Source organism: Poecilia latipinna, unplaced genomic scaffold, assembly GCF_001443285.1.
Source record: "Poecilia latipinna isolate Pla-1442-1.1 unplaced genomic scaffold, P_latipinna-1.0 Scaffold708, whole genome shotgun sequence".
Taxonomy (NCBI): Eukaryota; Metazoa; Chordata; class Actinopteri; order Cyprinodontiformes; family Poeciliidae; genus Poecilia; species Poecilia latipinna.
The window spans coordinates 85,586-111,593 of NW_015113324.1; the positions used below are offsets into that span (position 1 = coordinate 85,586).

Consider the following 26,008-nt stretch of genomic DNA (forward strand, 5'->3'; position numbering starts at 1 on the left):
AAAAAAAGAACATTTCTCATTCATCATTTCTGTTCATTCAGTCCAACATGTTCCGAAGTAACACCCACTGCACTCAAGTCCAAACTGTAGTGCTGCGTTTGCTACAGAATAAGTTAACAATAAATAAATCACAAAAACGTACTTTCACAGAATATAAAAAGAAGGTAAATAAACAATATGGCAGAGTAATGTCCAGGTTTCCACGTACGACGACACTTTAAATATTGCCCACGAAGAAGTTTCAGCAGATGAAGCACGTACAGATTTAAGTTACTGAGGTTGTAAACTGGAGATCACAGCGAGGTTCAAGCAGCAAACGACTCAAAAAGCAACAGGACTGACACTGTTTGATTCAGGAAGTGAGAAGTTAAACTGGGAAAATACTTATGTCGAACGACTCGAGGTTGAAAACGTACGAGACGACACAGAAAAAGGTAACAGCTCGGTTTAAAAACCCGTCTGTTTGTAAAAACGAATCGGAGGGAATTCACGTATTAGTGTCTTAACACCAGATTAACATATGCAAAGACTAAATCGACAGACTTTAGAACCAATCCTATACTATAGTGAGAGTTTCAAACCAACCTTCGGCTTTGTTGAAAGTTTTTTTACCCCTAATCACACATCCACAAAAAATGCACAAAAACCATATCTGTTGAAGCTCTGACTAAACATCTTGAGGGATCTGAAGATGTTTAAATACTTCCAAACTATAGTGAATATTAGCATTGGTTTTCGAGCCCACCCAGTTTAAATGAGAGAGAAAATTTTCCACCATGGCGCTTCTTAGTGAACCTACAAAATAGGACGGTACTGTACTGTGGATTATGAGGAAAACATGAAATTGCATTATTACTGAAGACTGCAATAATATTGATTGCAGTTAAATATTTTTTCTTACAACTCCGCTCCTGTGTCTGTATGCACATCTCTGTGCAGCATGTTGTCTCATCTCAGCTACATGATGTGTGGTTATAGAAAGCAGTTTTGGCATTAATAATCAATTTGCAGTTCCACTAGACAATGTTAAAAGCCCCACCTGGCAGTTATTTAGTGACTACTACCCACTAAATATACTTAAAAAACAAAACTCAGAATAAAAAAAAAAAATCTAAGAGCAGCATTACTAATTTTACACCAATAGAAGTTTGATAAGCAACACCAGGTGTTTAACTAACACCTGGCGGCACTACACTTTTTGAACACCAAGTGGTTCCTATTGAACATCTGTTGGCATTCATAAGTTATTCAGAAGTATGCAGCGACACTAAATAATATGCAGGTGGCACCTTTAAGGTGGTTTAGTACATGATTACAGATGATGCTGCAAAGCGCATAATTAATTCCAAATATGGCTTTCTATAAAATGAAGAACAGAAAGCCTAGAGACGGGGAGCTTGTTGCTTACTTGACTTTTAAATAACGCTGAAGCTCAATGTTTTTAAGGTTTTTATCCTTAATCAGACAGTTTAAAGTCTCCAAGAGCCAGCTCTTGATTAAAGCTGTTCTTTCCTCTTGTCCAGCTCTTGTCAAGAGATAGCGCCGGTTTATAGGTAACAGTGCATGTGAAGGAGGAAACGCAAACAATCGGTGCCATCAGTTCTACACTGGATCCACTTTGTGTTTTCACAAATGTAAGAATGCTTTTTTTTTTTTTTTTTTTTGTACAGCTTAAAATGAAGTTTTCAATTGGAGTATCATTTGTCTTCTGACATCTAGTACCAGCTGCACAATTCTAAAAGTGTCCACACAGATCGCGATCCAATGGAAAACGTCAACATTCCTCACTTTGTATTAAAATATATATTATTAGGCAAAGGACAGAAACTATGGGATCCCATCTTTTCTTTGGCAGCACTGCGAGGGTGGGACACTCCAGTCGTAAATGTAGGACAACCGCAGCTTGACCTCCTCTTTGCAGAGCCTCCCGTCTCGCTGCAGAGTCTGGTGTTTCTCCAACATGTCCTCCAAACTCTGCTTGTGCGTCACCAGGTATTTGTTGTTGCAACCTCGCGACTTGTACTCTGTGTCGAAGCGCGGGTCGTGCGTCCGCCGAACATCCACCGGTGCCAGCCAGGCGCCCAGTGACACGTCCTCGCTCTGCCATGTCTTGAGGTAGCCCGCGTTAAGATGCACGTAGCGTACCAGGTCTGATGAGAGAATGTAACCCCCGCCCAGGGCGTAGGGCAGGTAATAATCACAGAGGTCCCAAGAGCTTTCGCGCCACTTCCCAGCTGATTTCACGCGGCCTCTCCCTGAAAAGAAACCCCAGTACAACTTGCTTGGCTCCTTCCCCTTCAGCTCCTCTTTAAGGAGGTCCAAGCGAGCAAATGTGTCGTCGTCCGCTTTGAAGACAAACTTAAAGTCCACGTTCTGGTCCAGCCAGGAGTACATGTGCAGCAGCTTTAGTGTCAGGTTCTCGTAAGAATCCCGAAGATCGGGCAGTAAGAGCAAGTCTTTGTGCCGTCCTTGCTCCGTGTTCAGATTCTGAAGGTCTTCGCTGGAAAGGCCCTGAGTTCCAACCACGAACATGGCCAGAACATCAGAGTCACGTTTGGCAAGCCATGTGCTGCGGATAATGCTCCTGCGTTCTGTGTACTTGGGTCCTGTTGTGATGAGGACCACGAGAAATGCTGACAAGTCTTTCGAAGAGGACACGGGATTCTGGTGGTCTGGACGGAACTGCAAAGACTTGGTGTGGGGAGCAAAGCCCGGAGGATCCAGGTGACCCTGCTTCAGAGTTTCCGATGTACATTTGGCCAAGAAGACAAGGACAACGGCAAAACTGCAAACGGTACCAATGACCAGAGCTGTCTTATGGCGACATATCAGACGGAAGAGATTCATGGTGCTGAATGTGGGGAGAGGAAAACAAATATTTGTCAGTGTTTCTTTAATTCAATAAACCTGTTTGATTATGTAATATTCCTCAAAATATTTTGCAAACAGATTATTGCTAATGTTACTGATAAGAACAAAAATTTGGACTAAGAAAGAAAGGCAATGTTTGCAAAGGGCTGCACCTGGTTAATGAACATCCAGGTATATCTGACTTGAAGTATTTATTTGTTCACACATATGACCGACTCAAACTAATACTCAGAGGTAAAGGATTAATATCGGCATTCATGCATTAATTCATGTCCAATTCCTTACTTATGTTGACTTCATTTTCTCTGCCTGTTCTCTGTTCATTTGTCAAGTTTAAATACAATAGTTTGCAATAACTATCAGCCTTTCGTTGAGGAATGGGCAAAAACAGCAGACTGCTGGACAGATGGATGAATAAATGGACATAAATGTTTGGCCACAAAGATGGATAAACATATGGATAAATTACATCATTAAGGGGTAGAAAGCTCAATAAAAGGAGGGACAGATGGACATAAATGTTTGGATGCAAAGATGCACAAATGGCTGGACGGATAGATGGATAAATATGCAAATAGTCATTAAAACAATGCCATCCATTGTTGTAAGTGATACAACAATGGATGACAGACAAATCAATGTACAGATGAATGATTAAATAAAAAAGGGATAAATGGATGGGTGGATAATTAGATGGATGAGTGGATAAAAAAGTCGACATTGGATGAATGAGTAAATATATGGAAAAAAAAAAATTAGTGAACATATGTATCGATTAGGTTGGTAGACCCTTGAATGGGTGGATGAACTTGAAAACGCCAGAATCGCAGCCCACATTTGTCCAGACTGTGTGGGAAAACTGTAACAAAACCCACAATATTAAATGCACTTAAGGATGACTCTGTTCTTTTGACTTTAATAACGGTGCAGATTAGCATGATGCTAGTAAACAACCTAGCCATCAGCTGAACAGGGCACCCCGATGACACCTTAATTGGGTCACCAGATATCATATAGAGGCTTACTTGTTTACCTTTGCTGGGTTAAAGGTGCACCGTCCCTTGAATGATGCAGGCAGGTCGAGCCACGGAAAGCAGCTGTGCACGGCTAGCGTTACCTACCCGGATAAAACCATCTGCGCACTTTGTGAGCACTCTACGCGGACAGCAGACACACACAGCCTGTTCATGATGGTCTAACCAGGGGATGGATCAGGCTCAATCACAAGGGTTACTATAAATAGGTTAGAAGGGACATTTTGTGATATGATGTGACCGTCTTCAGTCTTGATCTGAATCAGTTCTGGGTGGCTCTGTGGAAGAGGAAGCGGAAGTGAAGCGCCCCCCGCCGTGCGTGAGTGAAATTAAAAACACAGAAAGACAATGTTTAGATGTATACATGGTGGAATACATTTAAATAAATTTTACTTTTGAATTTACTTGAAAAAAAGAAACCCTGAGAAATATACAAGTACGAATCATAACATTTTATTGTTACAAAAAAAAGACCATATAACTAAGTGTTTGAAATAAATATGAATATTTGCGTTATACTGATACACGCGTGTGTTCTTTTCTTTTCTTTTTTTCATGATGTACCTGAAGGCAAGAGAAGCCAGGGAATAAACATAGAATAAGAACGACAGTTGCAAAGTGGCACATGCGCATTAAGATCCAGATTTTACTTTCGGAGGCACACAGGATGTTATGTATAGACATTCCAAAATTAGAGCCCACAGATGGATTTTGACTGTTGAAACAATGTATGTTCATGCAATGTAAAATAATTTTCTTACTGTTAATAATAATAAAACCAATCCAACCTAAAAAATATGTTGAGTTTACAGAATACTGGTGAAATTAGGTAGTGTTTGTAAAATATGGACAATGTTAAGGGAGTTTCAAAAATTCAATATTGTTTTAGCTTCATTTTTCTTTCTCTCCGACGTTCTTGTTTTGCTTGCTGTCAAAACGCGAACATCGGAAAATACACGTGCCGCACTTGTCAGCTTTGCTTGGCATGCACGTTTTGTTCAATTCTATGATTAATTTATTTTTATCTGTTCATTTGGTAATTTCGGGATTATCAGGAAAAAAATATATTTTGAAAGGTCAAACCGGAAGTTTTGAGTTTCATAGGTCGCTTTGGCCTTGATGACGCTATCGGTTTGCTAATGTCCATCATATGTAAGGAAAACTATGGCCTTGTCGTAGTAAAGCAGTCGTATTTTACATGTAATTCGACTTGACGTTCAAAGCCTTCACTGATCCGAACATGTAAGGTTTATTCTCCGTTTTATGATAGCTAACTGCCGTAACGTCAGACTGTAGCAGCAGCATAAGATGATGACGGATCGGAGCACCGGTTGGATTGCTCGGACATGTCCAGTCACTCTCGCCATCTTTCTACTAATTATTACTTCACATGTGGTGCGACCGACTAATGAGCTTGACCCGTATAAAGTCCTGGGGGTCAGCAGGAGGGCCAGTCAGGTAGAAATTAAGCGGGCATATAAGAACCTGGCCAGAGAATGGTGAGTAACACAAGTGTGTGAGAGAGGCCATTAGTTTGTATTGTGGGTCTGTCATGTTCAACATAAACCGGTGTCAATGATTACTGATCATGTAATGCGCCACATGGTCATTTACCACTAAATATGTCGCTTTTGGCTAAATATATGCTATTGTTTATGATGTATTTTCTTTAGGCACCCGGACAAGAACAAGGACCCCAATGCTGAAGATATGTTTATTAAGATTTCCAAATCATACGAGGTGAGTTGAAGAAATATTATACAGGCTACACAACTGCTTGTTGTCATACCTTCTTTTCAGTTCCACAATATTGTTAATGAAATCATGAGTATAAAAACTGTCTCCTTTCACTTTTGTTTTTACTCACAGATCCTGTCAAATGAGGAGCGAAGGTCCAACTTTGACCGCTATGGGCAGATGGATGAAAACCAGCCTTTCGGACAGTCACAGCATCATGGGTTCCGCCACTTTGACAACAGCTTCTACTTTGATGAGTCTTTTTTCCATTTCCCCAGGTATTGTAGTTTTTGTCGTTGTTAATAATGCAAAGGAGATGGGTGCAGCTACAGAGTAGAATCTACCCCAAAATAACCAATAAAGTATCTGAAAATATATCAACTTGTCAACTTTACTACTTTGTCTTACTTTACTAAGATAATATGGGAGGGAAAATGTGTAAAGATCAAAGTTAGTCCACCCCTGCTAACTCCTCAAAATGTGCATGCATGTACAGATTCTTGATTTTTGCAGAGCTTCTTGTTGGCAAACCCTAACAGAAACACTTCTGTCTGGTTCCAGGTCCAGAGACTTTGCAGACAGCAAGTATATGCTGCACCATGCTCAGTTTAACAGCGACATTCTTCCAGACAGCTACAAGAGGCCATACCTGATCAAAGTGACTTCTGAGTGGTGCTTTGCCTGCATCCACATCGAGCCAGTGTGGAAGGAGACGGTGGTAGAGCTGGAACCTTTGGGTATGGCTTTTGAGTATTTTTAAAATCGTAACAGTACTCTACGCCACATGTGTCAAAGTCAAGGCCTGGGCGCCAAATCTGGCCCGCCGTATCTTTTTAAGTGGCCCTATGCACTCCAAAATGCATCAAAAAACACTCTGGTTTTTCACAAACCTGCAAAATTCACACAAACTCAATAGATCCCCACTTTTTTTTTTTTGCTGCAAATTTCTCTCAAAATTGGCCAAAAACATTGGGTTTAAGTGACTGCTACCTCAGCCTTACCTGATGTCAAGTCATAGACCGTGATAGATGCAGTGTTTAATAAAAAGTCACATTTAACATCCTACATTAGCGCAAATATCATAAAAATTTCTTACAGATATTTCTAAATTAGCACCTCAAGATCTGATTTTGATTGCTAAAAAAAATAAAACCACAAACAATCACAAAATCCTGGTTGGACTGATTGGTGTGAAAAGATGTTTGATATTATTTAATTTTAAGAAACACTGAATGCTGACTGACTAAATTGGTTTTATCAATAAATGTGATTACACATTTTGCCAACAGAGTAATTTAAATGTGCCTTTAATACTCTACTTAAAATAGTTTCAGTTGCTGTAAAGCATAGTATGTTAAACATATCAAAGCCTGTAGAGTTGATTTGGTTTCAAATAAATCTATCCGATAAATAAGTGGATCATCATTGCATATCTCGACTGATTTTGAAAATATTCCTTTATTAGGCTTTGTTAATAAGGAAACAAGACCTATATGTTTACATGTAATAAAATATCTAAAATAAAGGAATCCTGAAAGGTTTCCGCAGCTTTCCAGGTCATATCTAGATGAGCAGTTTCACTTTCAGATATGACAAATTTATACAAGCTTATCCATTGACCACGTTTGTTCATTGTTTTTTTGTTTTTTTTACCTCATTGTATCATTGTTTATGTCGATGTTGAATCAGGCGTGGGTATCGGCATCGTGGACATGGGTTCTGAGCGTCGTCTGGCCAACCAGCTGGGAGCTTATCGGGCTCCCTCCATCATTGGGCTGGTGAACGGCCGGATGACCTTCTTCCACCAGCATGTGGTTCGGGAGCACCTGCGACGGTTTGTGGAGGATCTGCTGCCTCACAACCTGGTGGAGAGGGTAACTGCGTTTTCATTTCACCTTTGCAAAGGTTTCTCTGGAGTCACAGCCTCACAGCTGCCTCTGCGGTTGATTCCTTTTCCATGCAGTCACGCTAGAGCAGGGCTGTCCAAAGTCGGTCCTCGAGGGCCTGCGTGTTTTAGTTCTCTCCCTAGTGGTAGTAACGATCTCCTCAGTAAGTCAATGTTTCTGCTTAGGCTTTCTGATGAGCCATTATTTGATGCAGGTGTGTAAAACCAGGGAGAGAACTAAAACATGCAGGATGCCGGCCGTCGATGACCGACTTTGGACACCCCTGCACTAGAGATACGTTAGCTTTGTTCTTCATTTAAATCAGCATTTAGCAAACTGAGGTGTAAATACACGGCAGCGGGTCAAACACACCTCCTTTCTATTACCTGCCTGTTTTTTTCCTGTTTCCAACTCTTGTCTGTCTTTTACTAACTTCTATGATGTTCTCTTACAGATCGACGACAACAACTATCAGGCTTTTCTTGACCGGTGGCATGTGGAAAATAAACCCAGTCTGCTGCTGTTTGACCAAGTTCCTGTTGTGCCTCTTCTTTATAAGGTAAAGGCATCTGGTCGACTTCAGCCATGTGAAAGTGTATTATTAACCTACACATGTACCATTAATTGCTCGTCGCGTAGGCAACATTTATCTGTCTGGAAAGGTCACCATTTTTAATAGAAACGGGATTAAAATCCTTGCATAAATCAAGAACAAATATTTTCTTTAGATTATGTTTGATGTTATTGACAGTTCAGATTCTCTATGTCATCATAAAATCTTTTTACATTGTACAGAATTAAGTTTAAGCTCTCAAATAAATCTGTTTCTTGACTTGTGTATTGGTTCTGTCCTATATGTGCTGCTGCTGCTATTACACTGTCAAATAACGTTCAACGTGAATATCTTTGCCCCTGATGTCAGCCTATTGTTTGTTTGTTATTTCATGAAAAGTAAGTCCTGAATTTAAATCATAATGGTAAATGGTCTTAAAAAGTTTAACATGTCCCTCACTGATGCCTAAGGAAAAAAATGGAGATGTGACCAAAACAGCATGGTAATTTTTTATTTAATGGTGCAAAACATTTGGCCAAAGTGTTGGACTGAAGCTAAGAAGTCCTGACATGTTTTTTGTAAGAAGCAGAGAGTTTTGCCTACGCATGTATTCTGACATCATTCCTTTCTTTTCGACCTTATCATCCGTCAGTTGACAGCTTTTGCCTTTAGAGACTACATTCGCTTTGGCTACGTGGATCAAGGCGCGACGACCAACACTAAGCTGCTACGGCAGTTCAACATCAACACCTACGCTCCCACCATGCTGCTGTTTAAGGAGGACACAGAGAAGCCTGTAGATATCATCCAGGTACAACTTGTGTTCTCTGAAGTCCAGGGCTCCTCCCTATTAAAAAAAAAAGTGTATTTTTTTTTTTTTTTTTTTTTGGTTGACTTAAATTTTGAACTCCTCTTGACGTTTGTCTCTTCCAGGCCAGGGGGATGAAGAAGCAGCTCATGGACGAGTTTGTTACGAACAACAAGTTCCTGCAGGTGCCGCGGCTTGTCAACCAGCAGCTTTTTGACGAGCTGTGTCCCGTTAAGCAGTTCCACCGACGGAGGAAGTAAGAAAAATGAGCAGATGGTTGTTATAGTACGTTTTGTTGATGGCTTGATTAAACCCCTTTTTGCAATTACAATTTTTTCTGCCCCTTCTACACTTTTTCTCGACATACAAATTATGTTTGGGCGAGACAGAAACTAAGACTCTAAAATCATTTTAAAAATCATTATTGTGTCCATCAGATTTCAAGCCTTTCCACAGATGTCCAGTTTATTTTAGATGTCTCCATCACTCCATTGTTGTTCTGACTGTGCTTAGAATAGTTTTCCTGCCAGAAAGTGAACCTCTACCACAATGTCCAATTGCGGTTCCTAGGAGATATTCTTCCTGTATTGCTCTTCATTTGGCTTCATTCTGTGGCTCTCAGTTAGAGTTATTGTTTCATAACCTAACCCTTGTTTAAACTTGTGTTTTTTTTGTTGTTTTTTTTTCCCAGGTATTGTGTGCTGCTCATCACTGGGGAGGACGAAGCCTTCCTCCCAGGCAACAAGGCTTTCGTGGACTTTGCCACTACTAACAAAAAAGACATCCTACGCTTCACATACGTCTACCAACGTCAGCAGCAGCCTCTCTGTCAGGCGCTACTACCCAACCAGGCTGCCGCCTTCCCTCAGGTCGGTTCACGCACAAGAATCGGCAAACACCAAGGACAAGATGAACTTTTTTATTTTTTTTCCTCCCCACACTCCCCCCTCTCCCCCCACCGCCTTCTTCTCCGTTGACGGCACACAAAACGATGAAGTCGTATAGGATTCGTTGTTTCGGATTACAGACACGCGACGCGCAACGTGCCGCGCCGCCTCGGTTTAAACGTGCTCTCCGATAACACTGACAGGTGGTGATTCTGGAGAGGCGGAGTCAGGCGGGCAGGGTGCTGTTCCGCTCCGTGAGCAGCGGCTGGAACGGCAGCCAGGAGGACAAGTACCGGCTCCACGAGCAGCTGGAGCTGCTGCAGAAAGACCCCACCTACCTGAGCTCAGACACAACCTTACCGGAACTCAACAACGAGATGGCTCCGGTAAGTCACCCGATCGCAGTTTGGAGACAGAAAGCTGCGTTTCTTTTTTTTTTTTTTTTTTTGCCTTGCAGTCATGTTTAATTTTTAATGGATGTTGCTGTTTTTTTTTTTATGTGTGTTTTTGATCTTTTCTCCAGATTTTTATCATCCAGTGGATGAATGCTGCGTATGATTACATCCTTCAAATATATGATAGCCTTCTCTACTCAAACTGGTAAGACGGTACTCCCTCAGGAAACGGCAGGATGCGATGCAAAAAGAGATCAACGGTGTTTGTTGAAACAAGATCGGATGCTGCTTTAAGATCTGCGTTGGTTCTTATTTAGTCTGTCCTGTTAAAGCTGCAGTGCTCCGCTTTGAAAGTTATACAACAACTAGGGACCGAATTGGCAACGCAGTGTCTTTTTTATGGGAGTGAACCAACAAATCCACCTGTGTCTGAGAATTTTAATCCATTTGTAAAAATAACATTTATATTTTTCCCCACTTCTAGGCGAGAGATGATGCCTATCCTGTCCTTGATCTTCTCGGCTCTCTTCATTCTTTTTGGTACTGTAATAATTCAGGCTTTCAGGTGAGTCTTCATCTAATGCAGTCGGTTGAATGAGCGTGCAGAAATCTCACCTCCTAGTTCACAGCTAGAAGAGCCTTCACCTCTCATTCTCTCGTTTGCCGTTGTTCACAGCGAGCCAAGCGAGAGCAAACCTCAGAAACCGAAGCCAAAGGAGCAAAACGCAACTCAAACAGAGGATGATGCATCAAGCAGAGCAAATACCTCGAGGTAATGCAGTGAGTTGAAATGAGCACAAGACGGACCCAATACACGAGACGTCTCGCCTGAATATCTGTAATGATCTACTGGGATTAGTCACTCCTAGTCTCAGACTAGCTCCTGCAGAGCATGGCTGAACACAAACGGCTCAATTATTTGCAGCTGGTCAGTTTAACATCAACATTTTTTGGTTTACTTTCCACGAGTGCTTATATCAGCTCTGACATCACTTTAATTTTATCTCTCTGAAGTCCGATCAATGCAAGACCTCGCAAGATGGTTCCCGTCACTCTCAGCGGGAATCCTGATTAAGCAGAATTAGAAAACAATAAAACATTTGCCACTATGTTGAGGCAAGGTTTTAAACACAGTATTGAAATAGATTATTATTATTTTTTTTAGTTTTTACCATTTTCCAGGTTTTGATAAGTTTGAACAAAAGAAAATTGAGAAATGTTTAATTTTAAAGACTTCTTTCTTCGATTTCAAGGAAAAAAAAATGTAGCGATTTTTAATAAATTCATTTTTTTTTTTGCATTAGCAGGCATTTTAGTTACATTACTTATCTTTAATTTACCACGTCACCTTTTTTTTTTTTGATTAATTGAGTAAAAGTATATTCCACAAAGGGAGAAATGGATAATTTCACTTCTTTCTGGACTTTAGACAACTTCAGATTCTGGTTGAGCTGGGCTTGAAAAGTGCTAATTTTGAAATGTTTATGAGCAAAATACTTCACTTTAAAAGTAAATTTACAGTCATTCTTATTTGGCAAATACAAATAAAGTTTAAAACTTTGCTATAAAAATTGTCCGAATTAGTCCAGATGTACAACATGTTCCGAATGACTAAAATAAAATGTATAGACTTTCTTAAATTTATACTTTCTCCTTCAATTCATACTTTACTTTGAATTTAAAAATTGATTAGAGTTTCTAGGAACTTTCTAACTAGTCAGTGACTTTTTGTTTCAACGGTGGATAAATATGATGCGACACAGAACTCGTATTTAACATTCAGACGCACACAGTGAGCAGAATGGTAGGAAAAATGTAAAAAAAATAAATAAAATCCAAAGCTGTACTCCAGCAAAGAGTGGCATCATGGAGTCACCAGGTCTCCTTGACAACCACTAGATACGCTACACATATCAAGTAGTGTGTTTGGGTGACATGCCAGAAACCTTTGCTTTTAGTTACAGACACAAATGTGTTACTAAACTCCACTGGAACTTTAACTGGAACTGCGTCCTTCCTCTGCAATAATCACTACCGTTTTGTTTTTCATGAACCAAAAGCATGAGTGGTGGAGGATCTGTCATGCTGTGGGCCTATCAAAGTACTTGGTGTCATGAACTCTATGAAATTCCAGATTTAAAATGAAATCGGGTGGAGCTGACTAAAAATGTATCATCAGTCATCGTCAACAATTATTGCTTCACACACACACACACACACAGAAGAGTGTTTCCCCTCTTATTAAGCGTGCTCAAATTAATTGTTAAATGTTTCTAAAAATGTTCGGGATGAATTTTTACTTCAGTAAGAAAAAGTGGGATAAATTTTTATTTAAATAATGTTTTTGTACACATTCCTACATGCGCCTGTATCCATTTCAACCGATGCACCAAATATTCCCAAAATATGGAGTTGCTAGCATCATTTACGCTGTTCTCCGATCAACTCTCCTCTCCCCTTGTTGTCTCTCAGCCGTCCTCCGAGGAAGGACTTTGTGGAAGTGACAGAGCTAACGGACGTCACCTACACCAGTAACCTGGTAAAGCTGAGACCGGGTCAGATCAACGTTGTGCTAGTGCTCACCAACGCCTCCAAGAACGCTCTGCTCCGGAAGTTTGCAAAGGAGGTTTTCTCTTTCTCTGGGTGAGCCTACTAAGATGCATCAGCTGTGTTAAGAAGTAGCCCGTAACTCCTGTTGTTCATCCTAAAATTGCTGTCCTACTTCAGCACTCAGACCCTCCACTTCTCCTTCCTCAACGCGGATAAGCACCGCCACTGGATGCCTTCGCTCCTTCGCTCCGCCTGTCCCGCCGGGCCGAGCGAAAGCCACTCGGACGACGAGGAGTCCTCGGACTACACGGGCCACGTCCTGGCCCTCAACGGCCACAAGAAGTACTTTTGTCTCTTCAGACCCGTCTTCACCGGGGACGACCCCGACGACTCGTCATCCGACTCCTCCGACTGCAAGAGGAAGTCGCGGCCCAGATCCAGGTCCAGCTCCCACTCCCGCTCCCGCTCTCACTCCAGGGAAGACGGAGGCGTCCCCAAGAGAGGCTCGAGCAGGCCCACCAGCATAGAGGTCCACCACAAGCTGGACAGGCTGGGGTTGTGGATGGAGCGGCTCATGGAGGGCACCCTGCCCAGGCTGTACGTCTCGTTGTGGCCTACGCTGAACGATGCCTCCAGCGCCTTCTCCGCAGAGAGCTGAGGTCAGAGAAAAGAACAGGTGCACCTTATGTTTTTTTCTTTTTCCTCCTGAACAAAGAAAGCTGCAGAGCAACCATGTTGTTTTCAAATAACTGTTTAAGTTATGTGTAGCGCGGCACTGATCTGTTGGTGAGCAGCAACACCTGGTCCCATATCGCTTCGTCATATTCGCACAGTCTGGATGAATCTCAGTGCAGGAGGTGTTAGCTGTGTCTAGCCCTGTCTGAAATTGGAAATGTATTTGGTTATATTTGTTTTGTTATGCCGTTGCGTACCATAGGTTTTATTTGTAAATCTCGGTCATAATTACACGGGATGAAAATCCTCCAGTAACATCCGTCGAAGGGATTTGGTGCAGACACACCCGGCTCAATCACAGGCCCAGATACAAACACTGCTTTCATCACAGCCGAATGCACTTGAACGTAAACGCGAGAGCAAAGAAGAAGCAAAAAGGAACTAAATAACAAAATAACAAGTAAGAGTTTCTGAGAAAAGCCTTTGCAGGATAATGAAAAAGCTTCCAGAGGCAAGAAAGATCTACTGCTTACACAAACACTATTCCTTATATACAGGAGATGTACATTCAGCCTGTATGGTGGATTAGAGATGTTGGATATTTTAACGTCCAAAACATCCATTCCAGGACCTTTATACATGGGATGTATTTGTTGGGCTGAAATCAGATCCAGCAGCAAGAAAAATGTCTGCGCTTATCTCTAAATATTTATTGTTGCATTAAGAAGCCATCTAAATGCCGGACCTCAAGAGAATATGTCAAAAACAAACTGAGAAGCATATTGTGAGTACAATTCAGTCCTGTCGTTTCTTTTCTCTTTTTCTGCCATATCAGCTACAGAAATGTCTGCGATAAAGAGATTTTCATCTTCTTCGTAAATACCAGTTTATCTGTAGAGAAAAGGCGGATACGGTACGTGGCTTTTTGTGTGTACACATGTTTTCTTCATCCGACCCCAGGAGTTTGATTCTCTGCCATCTTTTTTATTTATTAGGTGAAGTCATTAAGTGTGCGGCATTTTTTTGCACCATTTAAATTAATTAGACACGCACCAAGCCTCTGAAATGCACCTCAAGCTTCGAAGCTTTTTTTTTTTTTTAAGACTTCTCTTTAGAGATCGATTTTCAGCATGTGGTCTGAAGGAATAGAGTTAGGCTCAGAATTATTCATACCCCTGGCAGATTTCAAACTCCCAATAACTTTTTATTTAGCACATGTTGAATCTTACTTAAGCCATTACTAAATCAGCGATAAAGCCTTTAGTGGTATTTCAGCAATGAAACGCTCCTTAAAATTCATGAATCTTACAGATCCCAGCCAGGACTTTAACTAGGCTGCCTCAATGCTAAGCAGTTATTACATCCAGTCAGAGGAAACCTGTTTGCCAAATGTTTCCTACCAGACACACTTTTCAGTTTAATCACAAAACTTATTTTTTTCCCCTTCATTTTTTTTTAGCTGATGGAAATTTCAACTTTGAAACTGCTTCAAGAGATTTTACACATCAAATAGGAATATTCGATCGGAAATGTTCATTTAAAAGCTGATTTTTTTTTGTTGTCACTTTTGGGAGAAACAGTCAGAACATATTATTCTGTCTTTCTGTAAATCTTAACCTTTAACCTCAAATGTGTAAGCTTCAAGTAGGTAGACTCAAAAGACGCTGCTGGATAAATGTTTTTTTTTTTTCCACTGCATAAATATTTCACTTTTCTTGATGATTAATTCCTTAACTGTTAATAATCCTTTGCTGCTCAACAAATAATATTTGCTGTACACTGAAACCTTAACATCCTTTTCTGGTCTAGCTGTAGAAAATGAAAGAGGACTCATTTTCAGAAAATGTTTATTTATTCAAATGTGTGCATCAATTTCTGTTTTTGCTTCTTGGAACTAATAAATATTTTTTATCTACATTAAGAGGCCATCAGTTGTTTTTGAGTCAGTGGTGCAAAGCTGAAACAAATCTCTTGTTCATATTTTTATAATGCGGATATAGAACATTTAAATATTGTTTGTTGGCAGACAACAGAAAAATTGGTATTAATCATAAATTTAACTGCTGCTAAACAAGTGGTGTTTACTGTTAAAGGTGTGTCCAAAACAACTTTTAAGTCAATTTCTTTTATTGCAGTACAATAGCGTCACTGAAACCTTTAGAAAAACTCGACTACTAATTTGTTTTTCCTTAGACATTTACCTATTCAAATTAGTACGTTGTATCTTAGATCCCCAACATGGAAAAAAAAACAAACATGAGAACATGCTATTCAAATTAGGCAAATTTATGTTAAGCTTTAAACGTAAGGGAGGTAAAGACCAGCGCTTATTCTCAAGCACAGTTTTCAGTTTGAGATTATGCTATTGCAACTAGATATGCTTCTATTCTATATATAAATATGTTTTTCTTTTTTTACTCATACTTTACCAAAGATGAGAATAAATGTAGAGAAGGTTGTGTGTATGCTAAAACAGAGTGCATCTCATGTTTCTGTAAATTAACTTGTCATATAATCCAAGCTCAGTGATTGCTGGGAATGTTGGACACCTTCTCCTTGGACAGGTCATCGGGGCCAAAAGAGCGGGGCAGTAGCTCGTCCACAGTCATCTTCTCGTACGACTTATCGGTCTTTGTAAGGTAAACGTCCCAATTACACCCAAACTGTAGTTGGAAGAATAAAAACATAAGAATAAATACTTATCTCTATCTTTCTATCTTAGATGGTTCATTCACAAATTCATAAGATGCCATGTACAATTGAATTCCTCAGCAGTACATGTAGTGCATATATATATATATATATATATATATATATATATATATATATATATATATATGTATGTATGTACTGCCCGGAGACAGAAATAAAACAGGCATAGATAGTACAAAAACACATCATACCTCTCTCATGACTTGTCTGCAGGCTCCACATGGGGAGATGAACTCTGTTTCCATATCACTGAACGATCAGAAGGCACAATTTCCTTTAAACTACAATAAATGCATTTCCTCTGAAAATGCAGTGTGGTTGCTGCATTGTTGAAGAGTAAAAATAAGCATCAACATTTAAAAAGTAAAAAGAGGATATAACTGCAAAAATTAACACTATGTATCATGTTTAGGTGTTAGGTAGTATGGAAAAAGTGAGGTCTGTGCAGTATTTCAGGGATGAAATATGTTTATAATACTAACATTCAAATAGCATGTCAGATGCCAGCAATAGTTTAAATGCTAACTTTGGCTAATGCAAAGGTATAAGCTTGTTAGCTATGAACATCAGATGTTACTATGCTATGGTTGGGTAGTTTGATAGCATTAGCTAACATGCTAATAAAAGCTAAGCTATCATAAGCTTAAATGCTTAATGTATCGCTAATAGGAGTGAATATTAGCTTTGTGCTAAAGGTGGTTAATACTCTAGGATAAACTAATATGCAAATTTTAGGACATTAGCTAGCATTAGCAACTGTGTTCAGCTAATATGAAGACCTTAATATCCTTAAGAGTTGATATTAGGTTAGGTTATTAGCTATGTTAGCATTAACATACTTTACTTCCTTAATACAGACAAGTATTGAATATTTGGGCAAGAAAGAGTGAAATTGTTCATGACTAACTATAGTCTCTGGTTTGGTCTGTTAAATTAATGAGCTGATTGTCAACTTTAAGCCTCCTAAGGACTTTATGAACTTAAGAGTCCATAAAGTCTCCAAAGACTAATGGAGAGGTCTGGTGGTTGCTCATTAATACACTTTTCTTTACTGTTTGGAAGATATGAGTACATGAGAACAGCTTTCCATTCTAGTTTATAGAAAAATTAATCTAAAGTGATTATTAGACTTGCTATAAAATGCTATAAGTTTTTAAAAATGCTTCCATTGACATTTCAGCAGAGAATTTGTATTATACCCATTGGAAGACAATGACTCAGATTTAGCTGGATAGTGTCACTGGGTAGAGAGGGCTTTTTTTTCCTGAGAATTTATTTAGCAAACTTGAGTGAAACTGTATAATTTAGGCATTTTGATATGCAAAAAGAAATGAAATGTGAAGTATCTACAGGACAAATTTCTGTCCAGGGTGAATTCCAGAGACCAATCAAAGGCGTTGGTTACCTGGCGATGGCAATGGCAATGAAGTCTTTGTAACCTTCTGACACGGCCTTTGCAATGACATTTCTTTCGGCACACACTCCCAGATTGTAACATGCGTTCTCCACATTGCAACCTGACAGAGGCACAAACAGACGTAATGAGTGATCCACTACAGGTTACAGCTGGCTTATTTACTTATTCAGGTCTTTTCAAACAGTGACTCTCTGGGTCTTTGGACTCGCAGCTGTTTGCTTGTCATTCACCTCACCACCCTTCACCCAACCCCCTCGTGTGATGAAAACAGGTGACTTGTCAAGCTTTGTGCTGTCCAGCAATGCTGACAGGACATCTGTGTCCGTGTACAAGGTGAGGTTGACACAGATTGCATCTATATCGTTAAAAGGTAGCATGTGATTCTGTCAGATGGACTTATGACGCCCTGTCACCTGGGAGGATTGTTGATTGATAGGCTGGATTGTAAAACTTTACTCTGAATTTTCCACATAGTTAACTCTTAGGTAACAATTAACATTATTTTGCAGCATCAGCTTCAGAACAAACCTACATATGTGCCGTTTAGATTATGAATTGAGTATCTTATCCCAGAAGTCAGAACTGATTTGGTTGAGTCAGACTGTGTAACACTGAACACAATGTACTTACAGTTTTTCAAAAGTCCTGAAGCCCAGTCATAAGCAATGGTGCTAGTTTTCTGTTCTTCCGAAAATCAAATACAACCTCTGTTCATCCTATTTGCTCTCCTCAGCTGTCCACACCCACAGCTTACCTGTAAAGACACGGCCGTCTCGAGTCTTGACTGCAGCTCCCACTCTAAATTTGCTGTAGGGAGAGTAAGAATGTTCTTTGGCCTTGTGGGACTGATTGATCAGTTCATTAACTTCCTCCGGTGACAAGTGCCTTTGGTCCATCCTGCGTTCTTTGTTTTGTTGGGTTGGTTTTGAGCATCTAAATGAGAATGATGTGGCTCTGCTTTAAATGTGAAAAGGACAGAGGGGAAAGGGGTGAGGGTGCAGTCATACAGCCAATCGGAAACCAACCCAACATGGCGTCATGAAGAAAAGGGGAGGCGGTTTTAATCCGCAATAAAGGACAAGTTATAGCAAAATATACTTGGGCGAGTCTTCTTTAACTGTCATGTGGGTTGAGTCACGCAAATCTTCCCAGTCTAGTTCTGGTTGTGTATTTGTGTTGTACATTTGATTAGGACTTTGCGTAGGCCTTTTTTTTATTTTTTATTTTTTATACAGAATATAAAAAAAGATGTGAATATTTTTGAAAGGCGCTCAAAAATATTCACAATGACAGAAAAGGGGAAGTAAACGGATACAAGTGGTTTTGAGTTGTTTGGCGTTATTTTACCTTTATTATGTGCACTGCAGCCGCTGAAAGTTCAATAAATGTTGGAATAATTACCTTATTCATTTGTGAGTACAGCAGGCATCAGTCATCAAATGGGGCAAAAATATTTAATAAAGTATTTAACAAACTATGACTCCTACTGTTACAGTTATGTAGAATTAAATTAATTCTCCAACATAAAAGAAAAATTAGCTTGGTGCTCTCTGGCATCTTGCATTGAGTTTGAGAGGTGCTTTTTTGAATATGGAGTTTAATGACACTTTCTCCAAAACGAGAACCCTTTTCAACCTGGATAGCTCCACTGTTGAAAATGTGGAAGTGTCCAAGAGCCAACATTCACAAATGACGTTGAAATAAATTCCACTCCAACATTTGGAATGAGGTGACGCCTCAGTTGTTGCAGGGAAAACCAGTCAGCCATCTGAAAATGATGACAGCTGAACCTAATTTTGAAAGTTGATAAGATAGCAATGCAACTATGCTGTTGTTGCCATTTTTTTTTATTTGATTGGTCCTGAGATTTTGCATATTTTCCTTTTTTGCGTTATTACACTTAGCATTGAAATCCAATTCATAGCTTGCAGATTTTCCTAAAGTATGCATTCATCTGTAGAAAGAATTCAAATGTTGCAATTTATATCACTATTATTATTCTCATTGTTGCTTTTTTTTTTTTTTACCTTTCCAAAAATACTCAGGATCTTTGTTAAAATTATGCCTGCTGCAGTAATAAAAATAGAAGAGAAAAGGATGAATAGAAATATTTACATTAAGATCGAGATAAAAATATGTATCCTATTTTACATTTTGCATTACAAAATGTAAAAGTCTTAGATTTTGCATATTTTGCAAAATAGATTTGCAAACCTGCAAATCTGGTGTTGCAGATTTGCAGGTGCAAATCTGCAACACCAGATTTGCACCTGGTGTTGCAGTCCAAATCATAACATGCATACATTTTTAAATATTCATCTAAAGACTTCATTACAAAATGTAAAAGAGGATATATGTTTTTGAAAGACTCACGTGTTCATGTTTAGCTCAAGGTGAGCAAAACAACAGAAAAGGACAAGTCAGTTTGAGAAAATATGTATCTTTATTTTAGCTTCTTTTTTTTTTGTACTTATTAGAAGAATTGTTTGAGAGGGGTAAAAAAAAAAATCCCAGACATGAATTTGCAACCTTATTTGAAATAGGGTCTAAAAAAAAACAATGAAAGTGGATCTATTAAAAAAACAAAAACAAACTTTCTCTCTGTGTTGATCTGTTATAATAAGAATAATCTGAGTTCCAGTCATTGATTAAAAAAGTGTAAAAAATATCACTCTGTAAGTTCGGTCACCTTGGCAGATTCATTCAAATTTATTAAGATAAACTATCAAAAAGACAGAAAAGCCTTTTGATCTTCAACATCCATTTGAAGATTCATCTGAGGAGGGTCTTCTGGTGGATGGTTAGCTGTTCTGGATGACCCAGTCGATCCACGAGACGTAGTTTCTCACATTAGTGTAGACGCCGGGGTAAAAAGCATAAGCACAGCCGATGCCCCATGACACAATGCCTTCCAGTCTGCCGTTGCAGACCAGCGGTCCTCCTGAATCTCCCTGGCAGGAGCAAATGAAGGGAATATTTTTTAGAGCTAAATCCAAGAAATCTAAAGGGATGAAATAGGTTTTAATTAAAAATCAAACTTTCGTGCGTGACAACTATTTTTCCGTTCAGACATGTTTTTTTGTTTGTTTGTTTTTTTCCAGATAAACTATTTAAACAATCTGAAGTAGGTCTGGCTCATAAAATATTTGGATTTGTCAAACACCTTGAAATGTAAAACAAAATTAACATTGGAGGAACAATTTGCAACAGATCTTAGGTGTCCTTAAAGCCTCTTTCTCTGCTCTGTCCGGTAAAGAAAATGAAGTAATACAGTGGCTATTGTTCTAACCATTTTATCAGCTGAATTTAGTTCTCACTTCCTGTTTCTTTCCTGGGAATTGTTAAACACTCAGAGCAAAACAATAACTCATCAGCTGTCACACCCTTTAGTTTAGCGTCAATTCCTGCATTTCCCATTCAGACATGTTTTTTTCAGATAAACTGGTTAAGCAATCCGAACTAGGTCTGGTTCATAAAATATCTGGATTTGTCAAACACCTTGAAATGTATTTAAAAATTAATATTGGTGGAACAATTTTGAAAAGAACTTAAGTATGCTTAAAGCTTGCTTCACTGCTCGAAATAAAATGGTTGTTTGTGCTAACCGTTTAATCAACTGAACTTATTTCTGACTTTTTGTTTCTCTCCTTGTAATCGTTAAACACCGAGAGCAAAGCAACACCTCCTCTCCATCTCCAACCTTTGGTTTAGTGATTTAGTGATTCACCTGACAAGAATCTCTTCCTCCATCAGTGGACCCAGCGCAGATCATGTTGTTTGTGATCCTGAAGTAGTAGTAGTACCAACAGTCTGCGAAGTAATCCACGTCTACAGACATCAGCTCAGGCGACAGGCTCTGGCCATAGACGGAGGTGACTCCCCATCCGCTAACAGTGCACCGAGCAAAGTTTTGCAAAGTGCTCGTGCGGGGCAAAATAACTGGACTGACCACTTCGTTGATGACAGCAGGACGGTCCAGCTTTCCACAAAAGAACAAACCAGTTGGTTAGCCACCTGAAAATGTTTGCAATGCATTTAAGATGCTTTCCAGCAACAAATCCTCACTGGTGTCATGTAAGTCTGCTTTGTAAAATGTCCAAGTGAATTTAAAAAAATGAAAAAAGGCGACAATGAAACTACACTGTCGATGCCATTTTTTTGTCATTAGTTATTAGATTTTGCATATTTTGCCTTTTTTTTGAGGGGGGTTGGGGTTATTGCACTTGGTGTTGCAATCCAAATCATAACTTGCATATATTTTTAAATATTCATCTGTAGAAAGACTTCAAATGTTGCATTTATTACTATTATTGCACTTTTTTTTTTACCTCCCAAAAATCCTCATAAAATAATAACAATAATTGCACAGCAAAAAAAAAATGCTAATAAATATTTATATACATTAATTAGACTTCACATTAAAAATATATATTAATAAATGACATATTGAAATATACTGCTATGTATTTACACATGGTTGCATATTTAATTTAAATACTACTTTTGGACACCAATTAGATTTGAAATTTGTGTATAAGGTCAGCTAAAGTTTTCATCTTCTCTCTGTTGTCTTTCACATCTCAGGGACATTCAGTCCACACAGTGGCTCTAACCACCCATTTCTGAGTGACTCAGCATTTTCTAAATCCAAACATTTGTCACAGCGGATGTTTTACCTTAAGAAGCATGATGTCGTTGTCCAGGTTCCAGTAATTGAACTGGTAATGTTTTATGATTAACAAGACGTCAAATATTTGCTCATATCCTTCCTTCTCTTTGATGTTATGCTCCCCCAGGACCACTTTCATCAGCTGATTCCTGCAGAGGTTATTTAAAAAAAAAAAAAAAGTACACAATACACTTCATCGTGTTTATGTAAAGACACCCGATGAGATCAGAATTATGTGATATTATTTCTTTCTGCCATAAAAGACTAACTATTATAATCCATTCTAAGCGTCACGATGTAGACTAACTTCTGTTACATATTAATGTGTGTTGGCGTGACTGGTGAAGGAGGACAGCTGCAGTAACTTACGGCCTCCAGCAGTGGGCAGCAGACACCACCCACTGCGGGTGAACCAGGGTGCCTCCACAGAAGAGGGAATCTCTGTACAGGAGAGAGGCTTGATATTTGATAGAGTAAGGCTCTACCACTGTGCCACCAACAATTCTGTTATCATTCTCAACTAAAAGAGACAAAGAAAAACAAAACATTCTTTCTCCTCTACGAAAGGTTGCATTTGCAAGCAGATCCACGTGAATATTCTGGCAAAACAGCAATGCGTTTCATTTCTCACCTGCCAGGCTAGCAACAATCAGGGCGAGCAGTAAGAGGAGACAGTAGGGAGCAAGTTGCGTCATATCAGCTGCTACAAAAAAAAAAAAAAGGAAAGACACAGACAATAAAAATCAAGTTAAGACAAAAATCCTCACGGAAAGCTGATGGAAAAGGGCACAAGCATCGTACTGTTCGTATACACAAAACAAACAAGTAATATTAATTCATTCCATTTTGAATTGCTAAATGAATAACAGAAAGACAAGTGGCAAAATAAATCTCAGAAGTAAGATCATTTTCACACAGCAGCAATAAATCATAACTATCAAATACACGAAATGCACAATACTTCAGGATCAACACTTGCACCGAAGTTTGGAGATGCAATCAGAACAAAATATGACAGATTATAACATGACATAATGCAATGCAACATATCACAACACATGTAACATGACAGTTACTCTAACAACAAAAGAAAATGCAGCATAACATAAAGTAATAAAATGTGATGTAAATAATCAAACATTTTCTTACATTTCATTGCATAATGTAAAGTAACACTAGGTAAAATAACATAATGTAACTCTATGCTATATATAAAATGATAACATAACATAACATAACCATGAAGAAAAGAGCTCAGGAGTCATTCATCACCCTGGCAGATTTAGGTTTGCAGTAATCTTTCAGTATGATCAACATGTTTCTTTTGACTGGATGAAAAACAACTTCTTGAGCAGCGAATGAAAAGCCTTTTAAATCTAAGTCTGCCAGGGATGCGATTAACACTCTCACTGCTTAGTGGTAGCAACACATAAGCTTTCTCACCTTATCAACAGTTGTGTCAAAATCCTCCAAGTTACCAGCTTCAAGACACACTAAAACATTCCCACACATCAAGAGGAGACGGAGAAGTCTCGGGACTCTTTTATACTCTAAGTAAGCCTGTCCCTCTCATTATCCCTCACCATTATTAACATCTCTGTCACATTCAGAAAGGAGAGTATCTGACCCAGTACTAGAAGAAGAAAAAAAAAAACACTTTATCCTTCTTTTATTACACCTTTTTCTTCGGGGGGGCCTTTGTTCTCACAGCATCAACTTATTGTTCGGCGTTGCAGATAAAGTGAATCTTTGCAGACATGAAACCCAACAAGCCAGTGAAATGACAATCTATACTCGTTCGACATGTTGTTTTTATATCCAGCGATGTTATAAAGAGCCCTCTCGTGTTCTGTCCACCTGAGATGAGGCAGGAGACGATGGCAGTCATTCTTTCTTTGAACAAGGAAAAGTTTTCTCTTTTTGTCCCCCTCTAGTATTCCTGTAAAGCTGGTCAGAGAGTAAATCTGCTTAACCCTCTTTGTACATCTCACATTGACTCGTGATCAAAAGTAACCACCATGTGCGAAGGTGCTGCTGACCGTGCTTCAGCTGAAATGTAACTCCTTTCTTATTTCATTTTGCCCCTCACAGCCATGTTTGCCCCAGACTCCGCTCATTTATTTCCTCACAGAGTTTGCAGCCACATGGGTGTTTGCAACTCCTAGCCTACATACAATCAGCACTCCCTGAGGTGTCGCTCCACCTGTGAGGCTGGAAGGTGATAGCATGCTGAACTTTCCCTCGGGTGAAGCGTCGCTGTGACAAAAACAGTGTGCGCCTTTGTGTCTGGGCGTGTTTGTGAGACAGGGAATGTTTTGGGAAATGAATGTTGGAGTTGAAAAATAGAAAAGACAAGAGAATCAAACCTTTCCCCACAGAACAACACAAACTAGAGCGAAAGAAGGGTGATGCACGGTTAAAAAAAAAAAAAGTCTTTTATGAATAACAGCATGAAAACGTGTGTTGTGCATTTCCACCTGAACTGACAGGAATGTCCGGAAGAGTGATAATCAAAGAAATAGCCATGATATCTCTGGAGAAGCTGCAGAGGTCCACTGTTTAGGACAAGACAACTACAGAAGCATAATTGGATTTTCTTGGGCAGTTTCAGAACATAACTATGGTTTCGTCTGAACCATTCCATGTAAGTCCATCTCCTGCTAAAGAAAAGCGTCCTCACACAGCATGATGCTACCACCACCGTGTTCCACAGTGGTCTGTTGAGGGCTCAGTTGAAATAAATGAAGTTTAAAAATATGCTGTTCATAAAATAATAAATTAATGATGTACAAAAGAAGAAAAAAAAAACTTAGAAAGAAAATTTTGGAAAGTCTTTTTCACCATTTTCTTGCTGTCTGGAGGAAAACGGTCAATCTGGTGCTGTGTTCATTTGTAGCTCGGACTTGGGAAACACCTGGCCATGGAAGGTCACAACACACAAAGCCGTTTCTCCCTTTCTCTGGGTAAAACATCAATTAGTCAGATGGCTCCACATGTGGGACAAGAGGAGGTCAGGTGACCGCCTCCTCTTACCCCTCCCCCCTCCCCCAACAACACACACACCAGCACTTCCCTCCTAGCCCTCCTACTGTGGCTGATATTGACTTGCCAGATGGCTGATCATAATCACAATCATCATCATCATCATCATCATCATCATCATCATCATCATCATCATTGTCGTCGTAGGTTGATAAGGGCTTCTTATCGTTGCTGACACAGATTCAGCAATGGCCGATGAGTCAGAAAGAGACACTTGGGTGCAGAATCCCTCTGTGTGAATATCCCCACGATTACACAACAAAACCACACAGAAATACACACACATATATACTCACACACACAGTACATCTTTCTAGAGACTTTGCATTGACTTCCATCCATTTTTCATTCATTTCTACAGCCAAACCCTGATCCTAACCCTACATCTAACCCATACTCAGTTCACAACCTTTGTCCTAAACCTTAGTCCTAACCCAAAAACAGCACCTATTCTCAATGAGCTTTGGGCCCCATAAGGACCAGTCGGTCCTCACAGCGTAGCATTTGTTGGAAAAATGGTCCTTACACTGTATCAAATACATGAACACATACTCTCACACCCACACAGACACGCACACACACAGATACTTCAGCAGGGATAATCCTGGATGTTGAAACAGAGCGTGCTGATACAGTATAGATGAACCCACCCGGGCACAGTGCCATCTTTGTTGCTATGGCAACAACGTCGGGCCTTTCAACAAGTCAGGAGGGTCAGAGGACAGGCATTTCTGATAATAAAGACTTTCTGAATGTGAACTTTTGTTGCTCC

The 26,008-nt window shown here is 39.5% G+C and overlaps 3 protein-coding genes across 8 annotated transcripts; 1 reads left to right on the plus strand and 2 right to left on the minus strand.

Moving 5' to 3' along the window:
• b3galt6 (UDP-Gal:betaGal beta 1,3-galactosyltransferase polypeptide 6) lies at positions 1-4,216 on the minus strand. Its single transcript, XM_015045100.1, has 2 exons — positions 3,905-4,216; positions 1-2,851 (listed from the first exon to the last, which is right to left on the minus strand). The coding sequence occupies exon 2, from the start codon at positions 2,845-2,847 to the stop codon at positions 1,828-1,830; it is 1,020 nt and encodes a 339-aa protein (XP_014900586.1). The 5' UTR covers positions 2,848-2,851; positions 3,905-4,216; the 3' UTR covers positions 1-1,827.
• A 785-nt stretch (positions 4,217-5,001) lies between these two features.
• LOC106955123 (dnaJ homolog subfamily C member 16-like) lies at positions 5,002-13,833 on the plus strand. The gene is made up of 15 exons (XM_015045104.1): positions 5,002-5,404; positions 5,579-5,645; positions 5,775-5,920; positions 6,204-6,379; positions 7,332-7,516; positions 7,983-8,087; positions 8,734-8,892; positions 9,015-9,145; positions 9,581-9,758; positions 9,980-10,162; positions 10,300-10,376; positions 10,656-10,736; positions 10,848-10,943; positions 12,644-12,814; positions 12,899-13,833. Exons 1-15 carry the CDS (start codon positions 5,214-5,216, stop codon positions 13,377-13,379), a joined length of 2,427 nt encoding a protein of 808 aa, XP_014900590.1. The 5' UTR covers positions 5,002-5,213; the 3' UTR covers positions 13,380-13,833.
• A 649-nt stretch (positions 13,834-14,482) lies between these two features.
• Positions 14,483-23,896, minus strand: LOC106955125 (cytidine deaminase-like). Of its 6 annotated transcripts, none has more exons than XM_015045109.1 (6): positions 23,638-23,895; positions 22,826-22,897; positions 22,564-22,714; positions 22,202-22,343; positions 21,253-21,504; positions 18,286-18,458 (listed from the first exon to the last, which is right to left on the minus strand). In XM_015045109.1, exons 2-6 carry the CDS (start codon positions 22,887-22,889, stop codon positions 18,387-18,389), a joined length of 681 nt encoding a protein of 226 aa, XP_014900595.1. In that variant the 5' UTR covers positions 22,890-22,897; positions 23,638-23,895; the 3' UTR covers positions 18,286-18,386. The 6 variants fall into 6 exon arrangements, with proteins under 6 accessions (XP_014900598.1, XP_014900597.1, XP_014900595.1 ...); XM_015045110.1 differs by having other exon boundaries at positions 18,400-18,482; positions 23,638-23,896; XM_015045108.1 differs by lacking the exon at positions 18,286-18,458 and adding an exon at positions 19,898-20,476 and having other exon boundaries at positions 22,826-22,894; positions 23,638-23,892.
• Between the last annotated feature and the right edge of the window lie 2,112 nt (positions 23,897-26,008).